The sequence below is a fragment of the Bison bison genome, unplaced genomic scaffold (assembly GCF_000754665.1).
Source record: "Bison bison bison isolate TAMUID 2011002044 unplaced genomic scaffold, Bison_UMD1.0 scf7180017864243, whole genome shotgun sequence".
Lineage (NCBI taxonomy): Eukaryota > Metazoa > Chordata > Mammalia > Artiodactyla > Bovidae > Bison > Bison bison.
Window position 1 is genome coordinate 1,530,195 of NW_011494815.1, and position 14,030 is coordinate 1,544,224.

General features: G+C 44.7%; 1 protein-coding gene across 2 annotated transcripts in view; it reads right to left on the reverse strand.

Moving 5' to 3' along the window:
• Positions 1 to 6,912: 6,912 nt before the first annotated feature.
• COL15A1 (collagen, type XV, alpha 1) overlaps positions 6,913 to 14,030 on the reverse strand; it is a 104,168-nt gene continuing 97,050 nt past the window's right edge. For both annotated transcript variants that reach the window (XM_010847040.1, XM_010847039.1), the window contains 4 exons: positions 13,333 to 13,392; positions 10,732 to 10,917; positions 9,017 to 9,132; positions 6,913 to 8,019 (listed from right to left, as the gene is read on the reverse strand). In XM_010847040.1, coding sequence (XP_010845342.1) covers positions 7,806 to 8,019; positions 9,017 to 9,132; positions 10,732 to 10,917; positions 13,333 to 13,392 — 576 coding nt within the window. In that variant the 3' untranslated portion in view covers positions 6,913 to 7,805. The remainder of the gene's footprint in view (positions 8,020 to 9,016; positions 9,133 to 10,731; positions 10,918 to 13,332; positions 13,393 to 14,030) is intronic.

A 14,030-nucleotide genomic window follows, 5' to 3' on the forward strand; every position in this document is an offset into this window, starting at 1 on the left:
CCCCACTCACTGCGGATGGAGCACTGACACCAGGGAAGTGAGTTTGGCACCAGGGACATCCCTGCGTTCTTCTCTCCCGTCAAGGACCCACAGGTAAAAATGATTAGACCTGATTGCAGGGGAAAATATAAGCACGCGTGGATTATTGGAAGGTAGAGTGATTGATGGGTATTTGGGGAAGAAAAGGACTGGACTTTGTGTTAGTTTCCCACTGAGGACATCAGACTTGTAATTTGGGTTTTAAAAGAAACTTGAATTTATTCTGTCATCTCAAACTGGTAAGTCTGGAACATATTTTATAACTACAATATCAACAACTGTTTAGTCCACTTTCTCCAAACTTGCTCATTTTCCTACTTTCTTAACAATATACTACTCGTACTGTAAATTACTTAATATTTTTCTTTAAGCCAACATACTTGAAAATTTTTTTTGACTGTGCTTCATGGCATACAGGATCCTAGTGATCCTATATGATCCTAACCGGGGATCATACCTGCACCCCCTGCATTGGAAACAAGAAGTCTCAACCACTGGACCACCAGGAAAGTCCTAAATCAACAAACTTTTAAAAACTGAACTACCCACTAAACACTTCATATTAAATTAAAAATAAATGTGAAATTTTTGATTTGGTGCTCCCTGTATATTTCGATCACATGTGAAAATAAGTATATAACTATTAAAGGAAAAATCAATCTAGGTGTGGTATACATATTACAACTTGGGAAACACTAATTAGATAAAGCTAAAAATTACTTTGTTTCTCTTTAGGTTTCTAGTGTATTACAGTGCCCTCTACTTAGTGAGATCTTAATTCTCTGTTCATTTTTATGGGATTATAATTGTTCTACTAAGTTTGTTTCTCAGGACATTACCTGGGTGTTATATTTTCAAGTCTTGACATTTCTGGAAGTATCTCTCTTTTGTTCTCAGTTTGGCTGCAAAATTTTAATGCCATAATTCTTAATCAACAGGATTATTTATACATTGTTCCATTGTTTTCTGTCTGAGCCACCAGTAATATTACAAACGAGCACTCCAGTGCCAGTCTGAATCTCTTCCTGGATGAAAGTTTATAGGATTTTTATACTAACCTTGGAATTCTGAAATTTTACCAGATATGCCCTTGGGTGAGTTTTTTGCAACAATTTTGCCCAGGACTAGTGAATCTCTTCAATCCATAAATAAAACTCTTCCAGCTCAGGAAATCTTTCATTATTTTGTTAACTAATATTTCACTTCTATCCATTTTTCTCTCTTATTCTATGACTCCTACTATATGAGCATTGGGACATTTTAGCTATCACTCTATTTTTCTCTCGTGAATTTATCTTCTTGTCTGTGTTCTGAGAGGACTGTATTAATTCTTACAAGCTTACTGATAATTCACTAAATCAGTTTTCAATGGTATATATATTGCAGTCCTGTCTTATTTTGGGCTCATACAATCATGTACTTTATTTTCAAGGACTGTTTCTTGTTCTTCTAGTATCCTATCTTATGCTTCTTTTATCCTCTGACATTTCAAAAAGCAAATTTGAATTTTTCAAACATTTGCTCCAGTTTTCTGTAATAATTCTTTTTAATATAAGCCATTGGCTCTGAATGATCTGCTGGTTCCCTTATTCGAGACTGCTTAATCTTCTCAGATGACTGGAGACTTGTCAAATCAAATATATGTTGCTATTTATAAGTATGAAAGCTTGTATTGAAAAGGATGGATAGCTCTTCTCAGTGTTGGCAGCAACCGCCCAGGTCACCATGAGCTTCCTTTCACAGGTCCCAGAGTATCTTTGCCTCCAGCCCCAGCTGGCACAGTGCTGTGCAAACCAGCATCCCCGGACAGACTCACAGGCAGGCCTTGCTTTTGCTGTGGTTGTAAGATATCCAGTCATACCAGGTTCACTTCTTCCAGGAAGTTCTCAAGGCTTCTGCCTGGTTGATGTTGTTCTTCCTTTGCAACAATGGTATTTCAGAACTTTCTACCTCCTCTTATTTTTATTATTTTTATCACTTCAATGAGATCTGGGGAAGTTATTGTAAGCTCAAATTATTATTGTGAAATAGAAGCTGCATGGCTTCCCGTTAAATGAGTCTCATGAAACAGGCTCTGTGGTGCTGGCCCACAGACCGCTGATGGCCAGCATTTGTATCTTTGCCTGACAGCTTTCTCTGGCAGTCAGAGCCCACCGTGACTGAGCTCAGCAGGTCAGATGTACCGGAAGGTGACGCACTCCGCCTTTCAGTGACTGCTGTGGGTTGGTGTATAAATACCACAGCTCCTTGTCCCTTAGGTGGGAAACTCTGAGGTGCCTGTCCTACACTGAATCCTAGAGTTCCTAAAAGGAGAGGATTATCTGATCACTCCCAGCCAAGACTAGATGCCCCCTTCAAAGCCTGCCTTCCTTTCCCTGTCTCACACCCACATTCCCCTATCCGGTGTCCTGGGATCACCTCCCACATAAACTACTGGCAAATGAATTCTCATCTAAGAAGGATGCCAATTCCAAACACTGACAGTGTGGCAGGTTTTTGAGAAAGATGTCTCTCCTGGTGTAGAGAATGAGCTGGAAGGGAGAAGCTGTGTGCCAGGAGATCAACATGATGAGAGATGCAGTCCTACAGAAGTAAAAGTAAGCTCTTTATCTCAAAGGAGGGCCAACATGTGCAGCAAAGCAAGACTCCTCAAAGATAGCTTTTTAAAAATACTTTGACATTTAGAAGAAATAGCCGTCATGGAATGAGCCATACTTTGCTGAACTTCCTCGCACCTACTTTACGTTGTAATATTATTTTTGCTGTTATTACTAAGTAAGCACTCAGAAAATATCCTGATTAGTGAATAGGCAAATGACTCTTAGGCTACTGGTTGGCTGATGGCACCATTCCCTGAGAGAAGGACCAGAGGAGAAGGAGCAAGTCTGGAGGAAGGGGAGGGGCATCTCCTCTATGAACATATCAGGTAACAGGGCATTCTGGGTCCTGCTTGGAACTAAGGGTGCTGGGCAGGCTTAGGCAGGGGAATAATCAGATTATCTCACAGTCATTATGGCACATGCTCCTGTCAATCTGAAGGAATCCAGCCCCAGTGCCAGAGCGGAACTGTGGAGCCCCTACTGGGACAGATGATAACAATTTAGTTGTAGACTCAGGGGAGAATGAGCAGAGGGGCAGGGGAGCCAGGACACCCAGGGCTGGGGACAGTGAATATTCATCAACAGGTAACAGCTGCACTAGCGTATACAGGTTGAGTCAGAGCCCTGGGCTTGAAGGCAGAGAAACCAGATTGGAAGACGCCACCCTGCAAGTCTAGAGAAAGGGCCCCCAGCTCATCTTGAGAGACATCCGGGGCAGGTCATAAGGACAGTCAGCACTTACTGGATTCTTATTCAGGGTCACAATCCCATTCCTAGGGCTTCCAACAACTTAACTCAATGGAGAGTTGTTTCATTTACTACCTCTATGTTACAGATGAAGAAACTGAGCTGCAGGGAAGTGTTGAGTGTAGGGTAGGATTTTCAGTAACTTGCCTATGATTACATGGCTGGTAGGTGGCAGAGCCCAAATTCAAACCCAGACAAAGGCCTGTCTACATTCAACTGCCCTGTAAGTTAGAGTACAGATGGAAGGTAAAGGGGGAAATCAGCTAATGGAGATCAAAGAGCTCTGAGGAGGTTCAGTGGTGTCTTGGTGACTCAGAAGCTCAAGGAATAACCAGAGAAGTACTCCTCCATCAATGGGTTAGGCAAGAATTGCACACATACACTTGGCAAGGTCTTTGAGGATTTGGAGGAAGAGAAGATACACATGGGATTTGAAACAATCTGTGGCAGAATGGGCTTGGTGGATTTGAAAAGTGGGGGCACCATTTATCTAGACAGTGAGTTAGTGGCTCAGTTAGGTCTGACTATTTGCAACCCCATGGACTGTAGCCCACCAGGCTCCTCTGTCCATGGGACTCTCCAGGGAAGAATACTGGAGTGGGTTGCCATGCCCTTTTCCAAGGGATCTTCCTGACCCAGGGATCGAATCCAGGTCTCCCACATTGCAACCAGATTCTTTACTGTTTGAACTACTGGGGAAGCCAAATTTATCTCAGCATCTCCAAATTTAAACATGGTTCTGGGTAAAAAAGCATTACTGAAAAATATCTCTGGATGGATAAATGAACAAACAAAAGTCCTGTTTGACCTTTCTCAAACATAAAACTGATCCCAAATCTCAGCTTCTTGTCTTCCAAAGGTGCTCCATCAGTAGCAGGATGAAGTCCACACACCGCACCCTAGAATTCAAGGCCAGTGTGCCATTGACCACCACATCCCCCGCCCTCAGCCCTTTCCTGTTGTTGGGTGTTGGGATCTGTCTCTTTCCCTCTTTGGTCTTCTTAACCTCCTGAGCCCTGTCTTCTGGTCACTGCAAACCCCCTTCACATTTTGGGTGGAGGAATAGTTTTTTCTGCACAACTCATCTTGGGTGGAGCTGCCAATTGCAATCATAGGCACACAACATGAGCGGGACTAAACAGAATTCTTTCTGGGAACTAATATAATTCCAGACAGGAGAGAGAGTCTTCTCTTTCCTCTGAGGCCACTCCCTGGGGTGCTGGGATAACGTAAGCCTTGAGCTGGGAGCAATCCCTGCCACATGAAGGAATCTTGTTCTCACCATAAGAAGGAAGCCACACACAGAGAAAAGGAAAAGCACAGCAGACATATACACACAGAAGAAAAAATAGACAAAGTGACTACGTTGCTTGAGTCTCTTGGATTCCCCGTCCTTCCTGGTTCCAAAAGCCAATACATTCCTTTTTGTTGGTTGTTCATTTTTTGGCTTATGCATTTCCTTCACTGATCAATATTCAGCTGTACTGGACTGCTGACACTCCCTGGGGGCCATGCCATCTCCTACTTGCCCTTCCTACAGGTTCAAGCAACACCGTCTGAGCCATCTAAGTTCAAGGGTGCAGGAAATCTGAACGACTCTTGTGATCCGTTCTCCTCATTCTCTCGGTTCTTCCGCAGGTACCGCCATGTGGCCACGTTCAGGTTGGCCAAGAGCTCGCCCTGCACGTCCCCCGCTGCACTCTGTCACCCATGCCTCCCACTCCTTGCCAGTCTCTTGGCTGCTATGTGCCTTCCAGAGTCTGCCTCCCCATGGGACCTGGTGTGGGTGGATATGGGACAGCTGTTTCTGTCCTTCTGTTTCTGAACAGGGGACTGTGGATGCTGTCAGCTTCGGACCTTGAGAGTCCACAATATGGGCTCAGAGCAAGTACCCCAAGACCTCTCACACTGAAATCCAACAACTGAGGAGTATCTTCCATGCTGTATTATGCCAGAGAATGCTAGCCTGCTCCCCAGACTTGAAGGACACTCAGGGGTAAAGTGAAGGCTGGAGACCTTTCAGTCTTTACTAGTGTGACAAGATCCAGGTGTTAAAAACGCCAGGTGTTCAGAGGAGGAAGCATGATAAAAGGTTGGCAGGTTCAGAGGAGCAGGGGATGTCACAGAGGAAGAGAATCTGCACTGGTTGTTGGCTAGAGGGCCGGGTTAGACCGACAGCAGCTAAGGCTTTCCCAAGATGAGACAGGGCATGGACAGCAGCCCCACACAGGGGTCTGTATGGCTCACATAAGTAATCATGAGGGCCTCAGGCTGGTGGCCTTTGGCAAGTGACAGGAGACCTGATGTTCAGTGAAGGGCCTTGAATGCTAGACCCAGGCTTTTGACTGTCATTCTGAGCCTAGCCAGGGCTGGGGTTCATTCAAGGCCTCTGCTGGGAGGACAGTTGGTCATACCCTCCTTCAGTACACAAAGAGGACTGAGGAGCCAGGGCATGAATGTTAACCTCCTTCTTGGGGTCAGCACACCCCGAGCCCACCCTGTTCCTTCTGTGGCCCAGGGCCTCGGTGGGCTCTGGCTAAAATGGATGGGATAGCACCTTCACTTCATGACCTCAGCCCCTCCCACTCCCCTCCTCCCTCAGTTCCTGTGCACGCCAGGCACCCCACCACCTGCCCCAGTCACTGTCCTCAACAGTCCACCTCTGGGTCTTTCCAACCTATATGTGTCTTCAGCCCATGACTCAGATTCTCACCACTCTTCCATGTAGGAAGCCCCTAAGTGGGGGTCCTGGGCTGTCTGCTTTTTTTTTTTTTGGTTCTCCACTTCCTTCCTACCTCAAGGACCATTAGGGTGGATTCACTTTGCTGAGTTTCTGGACCAGCCTGGCTGAATGGGAGGAAATATCCTGGCAAGCTACTTGCCTGGCGATTCTGTTTCTCCTGCAGCATCAAGCCAAGAGCCAGAGAGTCACAGCCTAGGAGCTGAGAGGGAACAAAAAGGCAGCCTTGTGCAGTTGCTCCTTGAAACGATCCTGGGCACCGGAGTGAGATGGACCCTGGGCGTGAAACCAGCCCCACCACTCAGCAGCCTTGTGACCTGGAACAAGTGACTTCCTGAGCCTCAACTTTTTAATTTTGTTTTCATTTGTAAAGCAGAGATATAAATACTTACCTTGCAGGTTATTGGGAAAGATAAATGAGACTTATGTAAGTCTGATATTTAGGAACTGAGAGCTGATATTACTTATTTGATCTCAACTTCCTTGAGAGAAAAAGGCAGATCTGCCTGAATCATGTGTTGAGATACAGTTGATCCTATTTGTCACACTGGGACTCTTCTGCATGCCCCATGCTGCCTTCGCTGAGTGGAAGACAACACACAGGAGAAGAAGAGGATGATGGGAAAATCTTCCTGTTTTCTGATCATCTCCTGAGGGGACACACAAGTGGCATGACTTGTGTGTCACATCACTTCCTTGCAGGGTTAGCAATCCTGCCTGGGGGCCGCTTCCACATCAGTGATGAGGAATAAAGGAACCGAGGGGAAAAAGTCAAACAGAAGAAAGCGCCTGGAAAAGATGTTTTTATGTTCACTTATCACATGGAAAAAAAAGAACCAAAGTATACAGCATGAAGATATATGTGTCTCAGAAAATTTATCCTCATGAACCTGTTTGTTCAAATGGAGTTATAATTCAAGAATTGCCAAATGGAAGTCATAAAATCAGGGTAGGGGTGGGGAAAAGGGCCACCAAGGGAAAGGAAGTAATTATGTGGTATTTCTTCTCTAGTTTCAGATCATTGGGAACTTAAACTTTTCCAGCAAGTCATTCACATAAACAGATGCCATACTGAAATATGATTGTGTAAAAATATAAAACTCCTAAAGTATGATGGCAATAATATTTTAGGAAGAAAACATTAAAGTCTGGTAATATCAGAAAATACAAATAGGATCATTTGGAGCAGTTCTGTCTGTATAAACAGCAGTTGCAAACAATGGATGTATATTAAAGAACAAAGTGTTTGGTCTGCACATAACTTAGAAAGGGGTAACATTTCTAAACACTGACTTTGTAAGAAAACATGAAGGACATCTTATACTCAACAATGGTTAAAAGGAGGAAATCACTTTCTGAAGGATGCAGTGGGCAGAATGCCAAGGCCTTTGTTTTTAACCTGCTCTTTTTTTTAACTTGGTCTTAACCGTCTTGGGATGCGTTTACACTGCATGGGGTTTCCTGCAGAATCTAGCACCAATAGATGGATCAGATTTTGTCTTTGATCTGAGTCCTTTATGTCTTCAGTTTTGAGTATATTGAGGTATGTTTTCTTTGGTTGCTGTTGTGACGCATGTGTAATAAAAAACTAATATTTACAACGCTTAAACATTTTAGATTTCAGTGTCAACTCTTCACATAAAAAAATTGGAAAACTCTTAAGAAGCATGGGAAGGTTGTTACTTCCTCGCATCTGTCATGAAACTGTTTTCGATACACAGCACAATTAGCCTGTTAGCACAGCTGTATGCTTTCTGGTCCAGAATCTTCCCCGTGTTCAGCGGGGAGGCCAAGCCCATGACTGCCACGTCGGCGGTTCTCCACGCTTCACAGTACTGATCCACAAGACGGACTCCGTGGGTGCTGGAGCCATGCCAAATGACCTTCTGGGGCCTACAAAGGAAGTTTGTTGTGTTACTTTTTGAAATGACCCTTCTTTGTGGCATATCTTGGTGAGGAAATCAGCCTAAGTCTAGTGAGTTAAGTCAAACTCCTGAACTCTCCAGGGTCTGACCGCACATCACTTCTCTGCCTTTATCACTGTTTCAAACTTTTTGAACACACTACATTCTGACCATATCCAGTTTCTACATGCTCCGAAATTATACTCTCTACTGTGAATTGGAAACTTTGATGAGTCCCCTTAGGCTGGAATGGCCTCACTTCCATTTTCAGCAATTCCTTGTCATCTTTCAAAGTCCATTAAATGGACTTACAGGAAGCCTTCCTTCTTCTCACTGCTAAGGAATGTTGACTATTTCCTCTGTGCTCCTACCATCTTATCTGTTTCTTCATTTTCCAACGACAATATCATGTCTAGAATGGTAGCTAGTCTGTGTCAGTCTTCCCACAGACTATAAGCTTTGCAAAGGGAGGAGTTGTGTAGGTTTATCACTGCACCTTCCAGGCCTGACATCAGGCCCGGCATACAGTAGACAATGAGGAAATATTTACTGAGTTGTTGTATCCTAAAAGCACACATAATTTTCAAAGAATTAGAACACAACTCACAGGAGAGGGTTAAAGAATCACCAACAACAGCATTACTTATCACTAATTAAGTGCCTACTGTATCCTAGGTATTCTCACACTTACCTTTTTATTCTCACAGCATTATTATGGTATGGATATGATTATTCTGCCCATTTGACAAGTGAGGTAACTGAAGCTCAAATAGTGGAAGTGCCTTACCCAAGGTCCCATATAAAGTTACTGGACCCAGGTCTCCTAACGTCAAGGCCAGGCTCTCTCCAAGGCCTCTGGCTGCCTCACTGGGGTTTTATCCTGGCAACATCTCAGAGGAGTAGCTGATAAGGGCATCCCATTGTTAGACTGTTTCCTAAAGCTGTCTATCATATGATATACTTCAAAGGCTTCAACCTCTACTTACCAGGAAGGATCTGTCATTACATCTCGGCCATCAAAGGAATATATTGGAATGTGTGTATTGAACTGACCTCCGTGGCCAGAAAAAATTGAGTCCCAATTATTAAAAAGTACTTGGCCCTGTGGAGACAAAAATGCTACATTAGAATCATTATACAAACAGCTTACAAGTATTTATCCATTCTTCAAAGCTCGGAAGCCCCCAACTCTACTCCTATATCCTGGACAGGGTGAGAACTTGGGAAACACTTTGGTTTGATTTTATAATCTATCCTTGGAACCCTTTCAGCTTTATGATCTTATTTCTTGAGGTAATTTCTTTTACTATATGTGCATAATGTCTCTTCCCCATCAAAAGTGTGTTTTAGGTCTTTATTTTATTATTGCTATTTTAAACATTGTATAATTACATGAAGGTGAAAGTGTTAGTCGCTCAGTTGTGTCCGACTCTTTGTGACCCCACAGTCAGTTCATGGAATTCTCCAGGCAAGAATACTGAAGCGGATTGCCATTCCCTTCTCCAGGGATCTTCCTGACTAGGGGATCAGACCTAGGTCTCCTGCATTGCAGGCAGATACTTTACCATCTGAACTACCAAGGAAGCCTTTATAATTATACACTGAGCTTCAAATTTGTGCTAATATACAAATGGGTGAGGCTTCCTTGGTGTCTTAGATGGTAAAGAATCTGCCTGCAATGTGGGAGACCTGGGTTCAGTCTCTGGGTTGGGCATGGCAACCCACTCCAGTATTCTTGTCTGCAGAATCCCCATGGACAGAGGAGCCTGATGGGCTACAGTCCATGGGGTCACAAAGAGTTGGACATGACTAAGCGACTAAGCACAGCACAAGTGGGTGATGTGGAGATGAATCTCTTACTCCTTTTCCTTCAGTTATTTATATTCTAAGAAAACAAACAATCTGAGTGGGTGAAATGGTAGAACAGACCCTTGGAAGAGGGAAAAGAAAGTGCTGCGTGTGGGGTCAGGACGAACTTGCCAGGCTCAAGCTTCCAGGTTGGAATACTGGGATCACAGGGACCAAAGGGTCTCAAAGAACCTTTAAGAACTGGTTAGGAATCAAGACCCAAGATATGTGTGAGCAGCAATGAGCTGCTCTTCTGTAGCCTTAATGGAGTAGGCTATTTCCATTGTGTAATTGAAGGATGCAGTGAGGCCCTGCCTTGCCAGTGAATAAGGGCACAGAAATACCTGAGGGTAGCAAACCAGGGTGCAGGACAGAGTGGTTCTGGTGCCACTCAGGCAGTTCTCTACAGAAGGCACCCTTGGGTGGAAACAAGAGCCCTGGACATGGGGATCAAAGAAACCAATTCCAGTTTATAGTTACTCTGAGTGAACTGTTTCTCCTTGTAAGCCTCGGTTTCCTAACAAACAGAAAAGAATAACTCCCATTTTTATTGGAAGTATCTATTAGAACAGATATGAAGTGCTTTATAAACAAACTGAAAAGCTGTACGAATGAAAGAGGTCATTACTATCCCTCCTTTTGCTCCAAGGATCACAAACCATCTAAGCAGGAAGGGCTATTGCAAATATAAGGGAACTGAGGCCCAAAGAGGGAAGGTAACCCACCCAAAGTCACACAACTAATCAGGGCCTCGAAATAGCACACTTCTGAAGGTGTTAGGAGTGGCAACTGCCTTTAGTCCCTGTGGAGAACAGTACATCCAGGAGGCAACGGGAACCATATTTAGTTTTACCTTGAGGTTCACTATTGGAAGGCTATATCTCTCTGCTTTCCTTACAACTGTGGAGAGATCTTGCAAATGTGAGGATAAGAATGCTCGGTAGGTGGACAACAGTCCTGCAGCCCTGGCCTGCTGGAAGCACTGGAAATCAGCTCGAATGTCCCCAGAAAACGGCGTGTTCAGAGCAACCAAGTGTAGCTGTAAAAAGTGAGAGAAAAGACAGTGCAGTTGGAGAATTGATAGCAAACTCTAACTCCCATAACCATCACACATTCCTAATAAGATCCCCGACTTGCTGCCTTGGAAGGCGTGCTGAGGTCACCTTATTCCACCTCTACCTGACACTGGATTCCCAGCCCAGGTGTGACCATCTCCAGTGAAGGACAGCCCAGGTCTCCCAAAGCAGTCTGGCTCAGCAGTCTGAACGACTCTAACTAGTAGACATTTCTTATAAAATGTACGAGAAAAACAAACTAAAGCACTTCAGAGATCTGAATTCAGCCTGCAGGCAGGCCATCTGTTGGAGACTTCTGGGTCTGCCCTTCATTGAGTTTCTAGGAGGTTTTTAAGCTGGCTTTGGTCCTAGATCTCAGAGGTGCATCAAATTATCTGCCTCCTGCCCTTTCTTCCACCTCCTGAGTAGGTCTGGGGCTGATCCTGGGGGACCAGAGGAAAAAGGCCTTGAAAGGAGAAGGTCGTGACATTTATTATGAAGACTATTGGGGTAGACTCTTAGAAACCAGGGATCATACAATAATTCTAGCCTCACATTCCTGACACCTTGGTCAGTAGCCCAAATAAAAGCCATTCCATAATCTTCCTCCACACTTTCTCTCCCCAAACCCAGCCTTCTTTCCCAGCCCTTTCTGCTGTAGCCTCTGAACTACATTTCATAATCAAGGAGCAGTCATCCCCATCCTCAACCGCATGTCAGAAGTAACTTTTATCTCATTAGCACAGAGCTGGGGAAGCACAGAGCTGGTGCAGGACCTGGGCCCAAGTCTCCAGGAAAGAAAAATATCTTAAGCCCATCTTCCTCTTCTTATATGTCTGAACATCGTGGCACGTGAAGGAAGAGGCCTTATGATCTCATCACCCTCCAGCCACTGTGCCTCTGGGGACTACGCCCAAGGGCAGTCACAAGAGGCCTCAATAGAACGAGCTTTCCTGGGGGACACCCAGGAAAGGGGCAGTGGTGAGAGGGGGCTTCCCTGACACACCTCTGACCCCATCACGACCACTTCTTCCTCTCTAAGGAGATGCGGAAAAAGGCCTGGAACCATGGCTGCCTCTGAATGGTGGGTTTGGGGGCTTTTGTGTTCTCATGTTTCTGTATCTTTAACTGCTGGAACATTTCTATAATGAATAGCTATCATTTTTGTGAAGACAATGACATTTCAACAATCAAATGATAAAATAGTTATTTTGTGGATAGTTATAGTTTTGTAAAATTATGATTATTTTCTTCTCCATTCTTTTTATTCATTGTCTAGACTTTCTAAAATGGATTACGTATTACTTCAGAATTTATAATACACTATTTGAAACCTTTTTGTAGCTACTGCCCTCATGCCTCCCCACATAGCTAAGCTTTCTGAAGGTTTATCTATACTTGCTTCTCTGCTTCCTCACCCCCCACCTACTCTGCCACCACCTAGAATCTTGTAGGCGTCCCTCCTTGCTACGGAAATGCTTTTCCCTAGTCTCTCAATTTGAACAACACCTTTTAGCTCCTTCCATGGGCCTCCTGGCAGCATTCGGCACTGTTAGCTTCTACCTTGCTTGGCACTCTTTCCTCTCTGGCAATAGCTTCTCGGTTTCCTTTTCATCTTTCTCCAGTCAGTGCATTTTATTTTTGCTCCTCACAATCCAGTCTCTCCTCACCACATAGATTCTCTTTTAGGAATCCCTCCATCCCCAACACAACAGCCATGGCTTTACTGAAGACTCCCAAGTCTGCATTTCCAGACTAGACCCACTGCAGGGTTGCAGACTTTCCGATGCTGCTTCCTTCTGGGGGTCTCCACTCAGGTATCCTACAGGTACTGCAGACTCACCATGCCCCACAGGATCTCCTACTGGGCAGAGGGCAGCACTACAGGAAACGTGTTCCCAGTGCCCGCCAAGTTCATGCCTTGTGCTCTGAAGAGTGTCCCCACAATACTTGCTAAAGAGTCGCCTTAGGCCATTCAATTTCATTCTCTTGGCTGCTCTCGATTTGGCTGGGAGGGAGTCTGAGCCATGTGGACTGCCTCTCCCAAGACTCTGAATTGAGCCAGGTGGTACTGGGCTCTGCAGCTGTAAGATCACATAGCGTTGGGGCCAGGATCAGTGCCATGGCAACCCTAAGCTGTGTGCAAGTTTTGCAGATGTAACCTATGTCTGTGTCCTGGGGTGGGGTAGAGAGGAGGCAGGAGGAAAGACCTTTGCAGAGGCTGGTCTGTAGAGATGGTGGAGCAGACTCAACAGGGACAAGAGTCCACAGGCCTTGTTGTGTTTCCTGCAACTGAGGTTCCGGCAATTATCTAAACAAACTGCATGCCAAGCACGGGCCCTGGCACATGGTAGACACACTTGCGGCATTTGTAGAGTAAACGCATGAATCGTACTTACTGCGGGTCTGCCGTAATTGACATTTGAAATAGACGTCAGTGAAAGTTGAGGCTGATGAGGCTGTTTGGTAAAAAAAGAAAACAAACAGTCCTGAACATACATTCACCCTGTTCTTTACCGTACATTAAGGCACAAGTGCACTGTTTCTTAAAAAGCTGTCTTAAACAGTTTGTCATGGTCTTTGGACCACACTTAACTGAAGAAATTTCATGCATGAACGAAAAATGATCCTCAGAAAGGGAGCAATATTCTCAAGACTTTTAGAAAGAGCACTGAACCAAAAAGCAGAATTCCCATGTTTTACAAACAACTCATTCACTTCATAGAGCAAGGCACCCCTTCAGAGCTTCAGTTTCCTCACGTGCAAAGTGGGAATGATAGTACCTACCTGAAAGGGTAGCTGTAAGGTTAAAACAGTGGACAATGCAAGTTGTTAATGTTCTAATCAGGTAAGGAAGTCTCAGCATCAAATATTAAAGGGTTTTTCTAGATTGCTTATGCCAACCATGTTTTCACAGATCAATAAACTGATGCCAAGAGAAGGGGAGTCCCTTGCCCAAGAGGATTCAGCTGTGACACGGGAATGGCAGGTCTCCAGCCTCTGGGTCCAGCTCCACCCCCCTCCCCAACCCGCCCCCCTGCCCTGCCGTCCAGTGTGAGAACGTTCTTTTGGCACTTGGTAATTTCTGGGCTTCTGC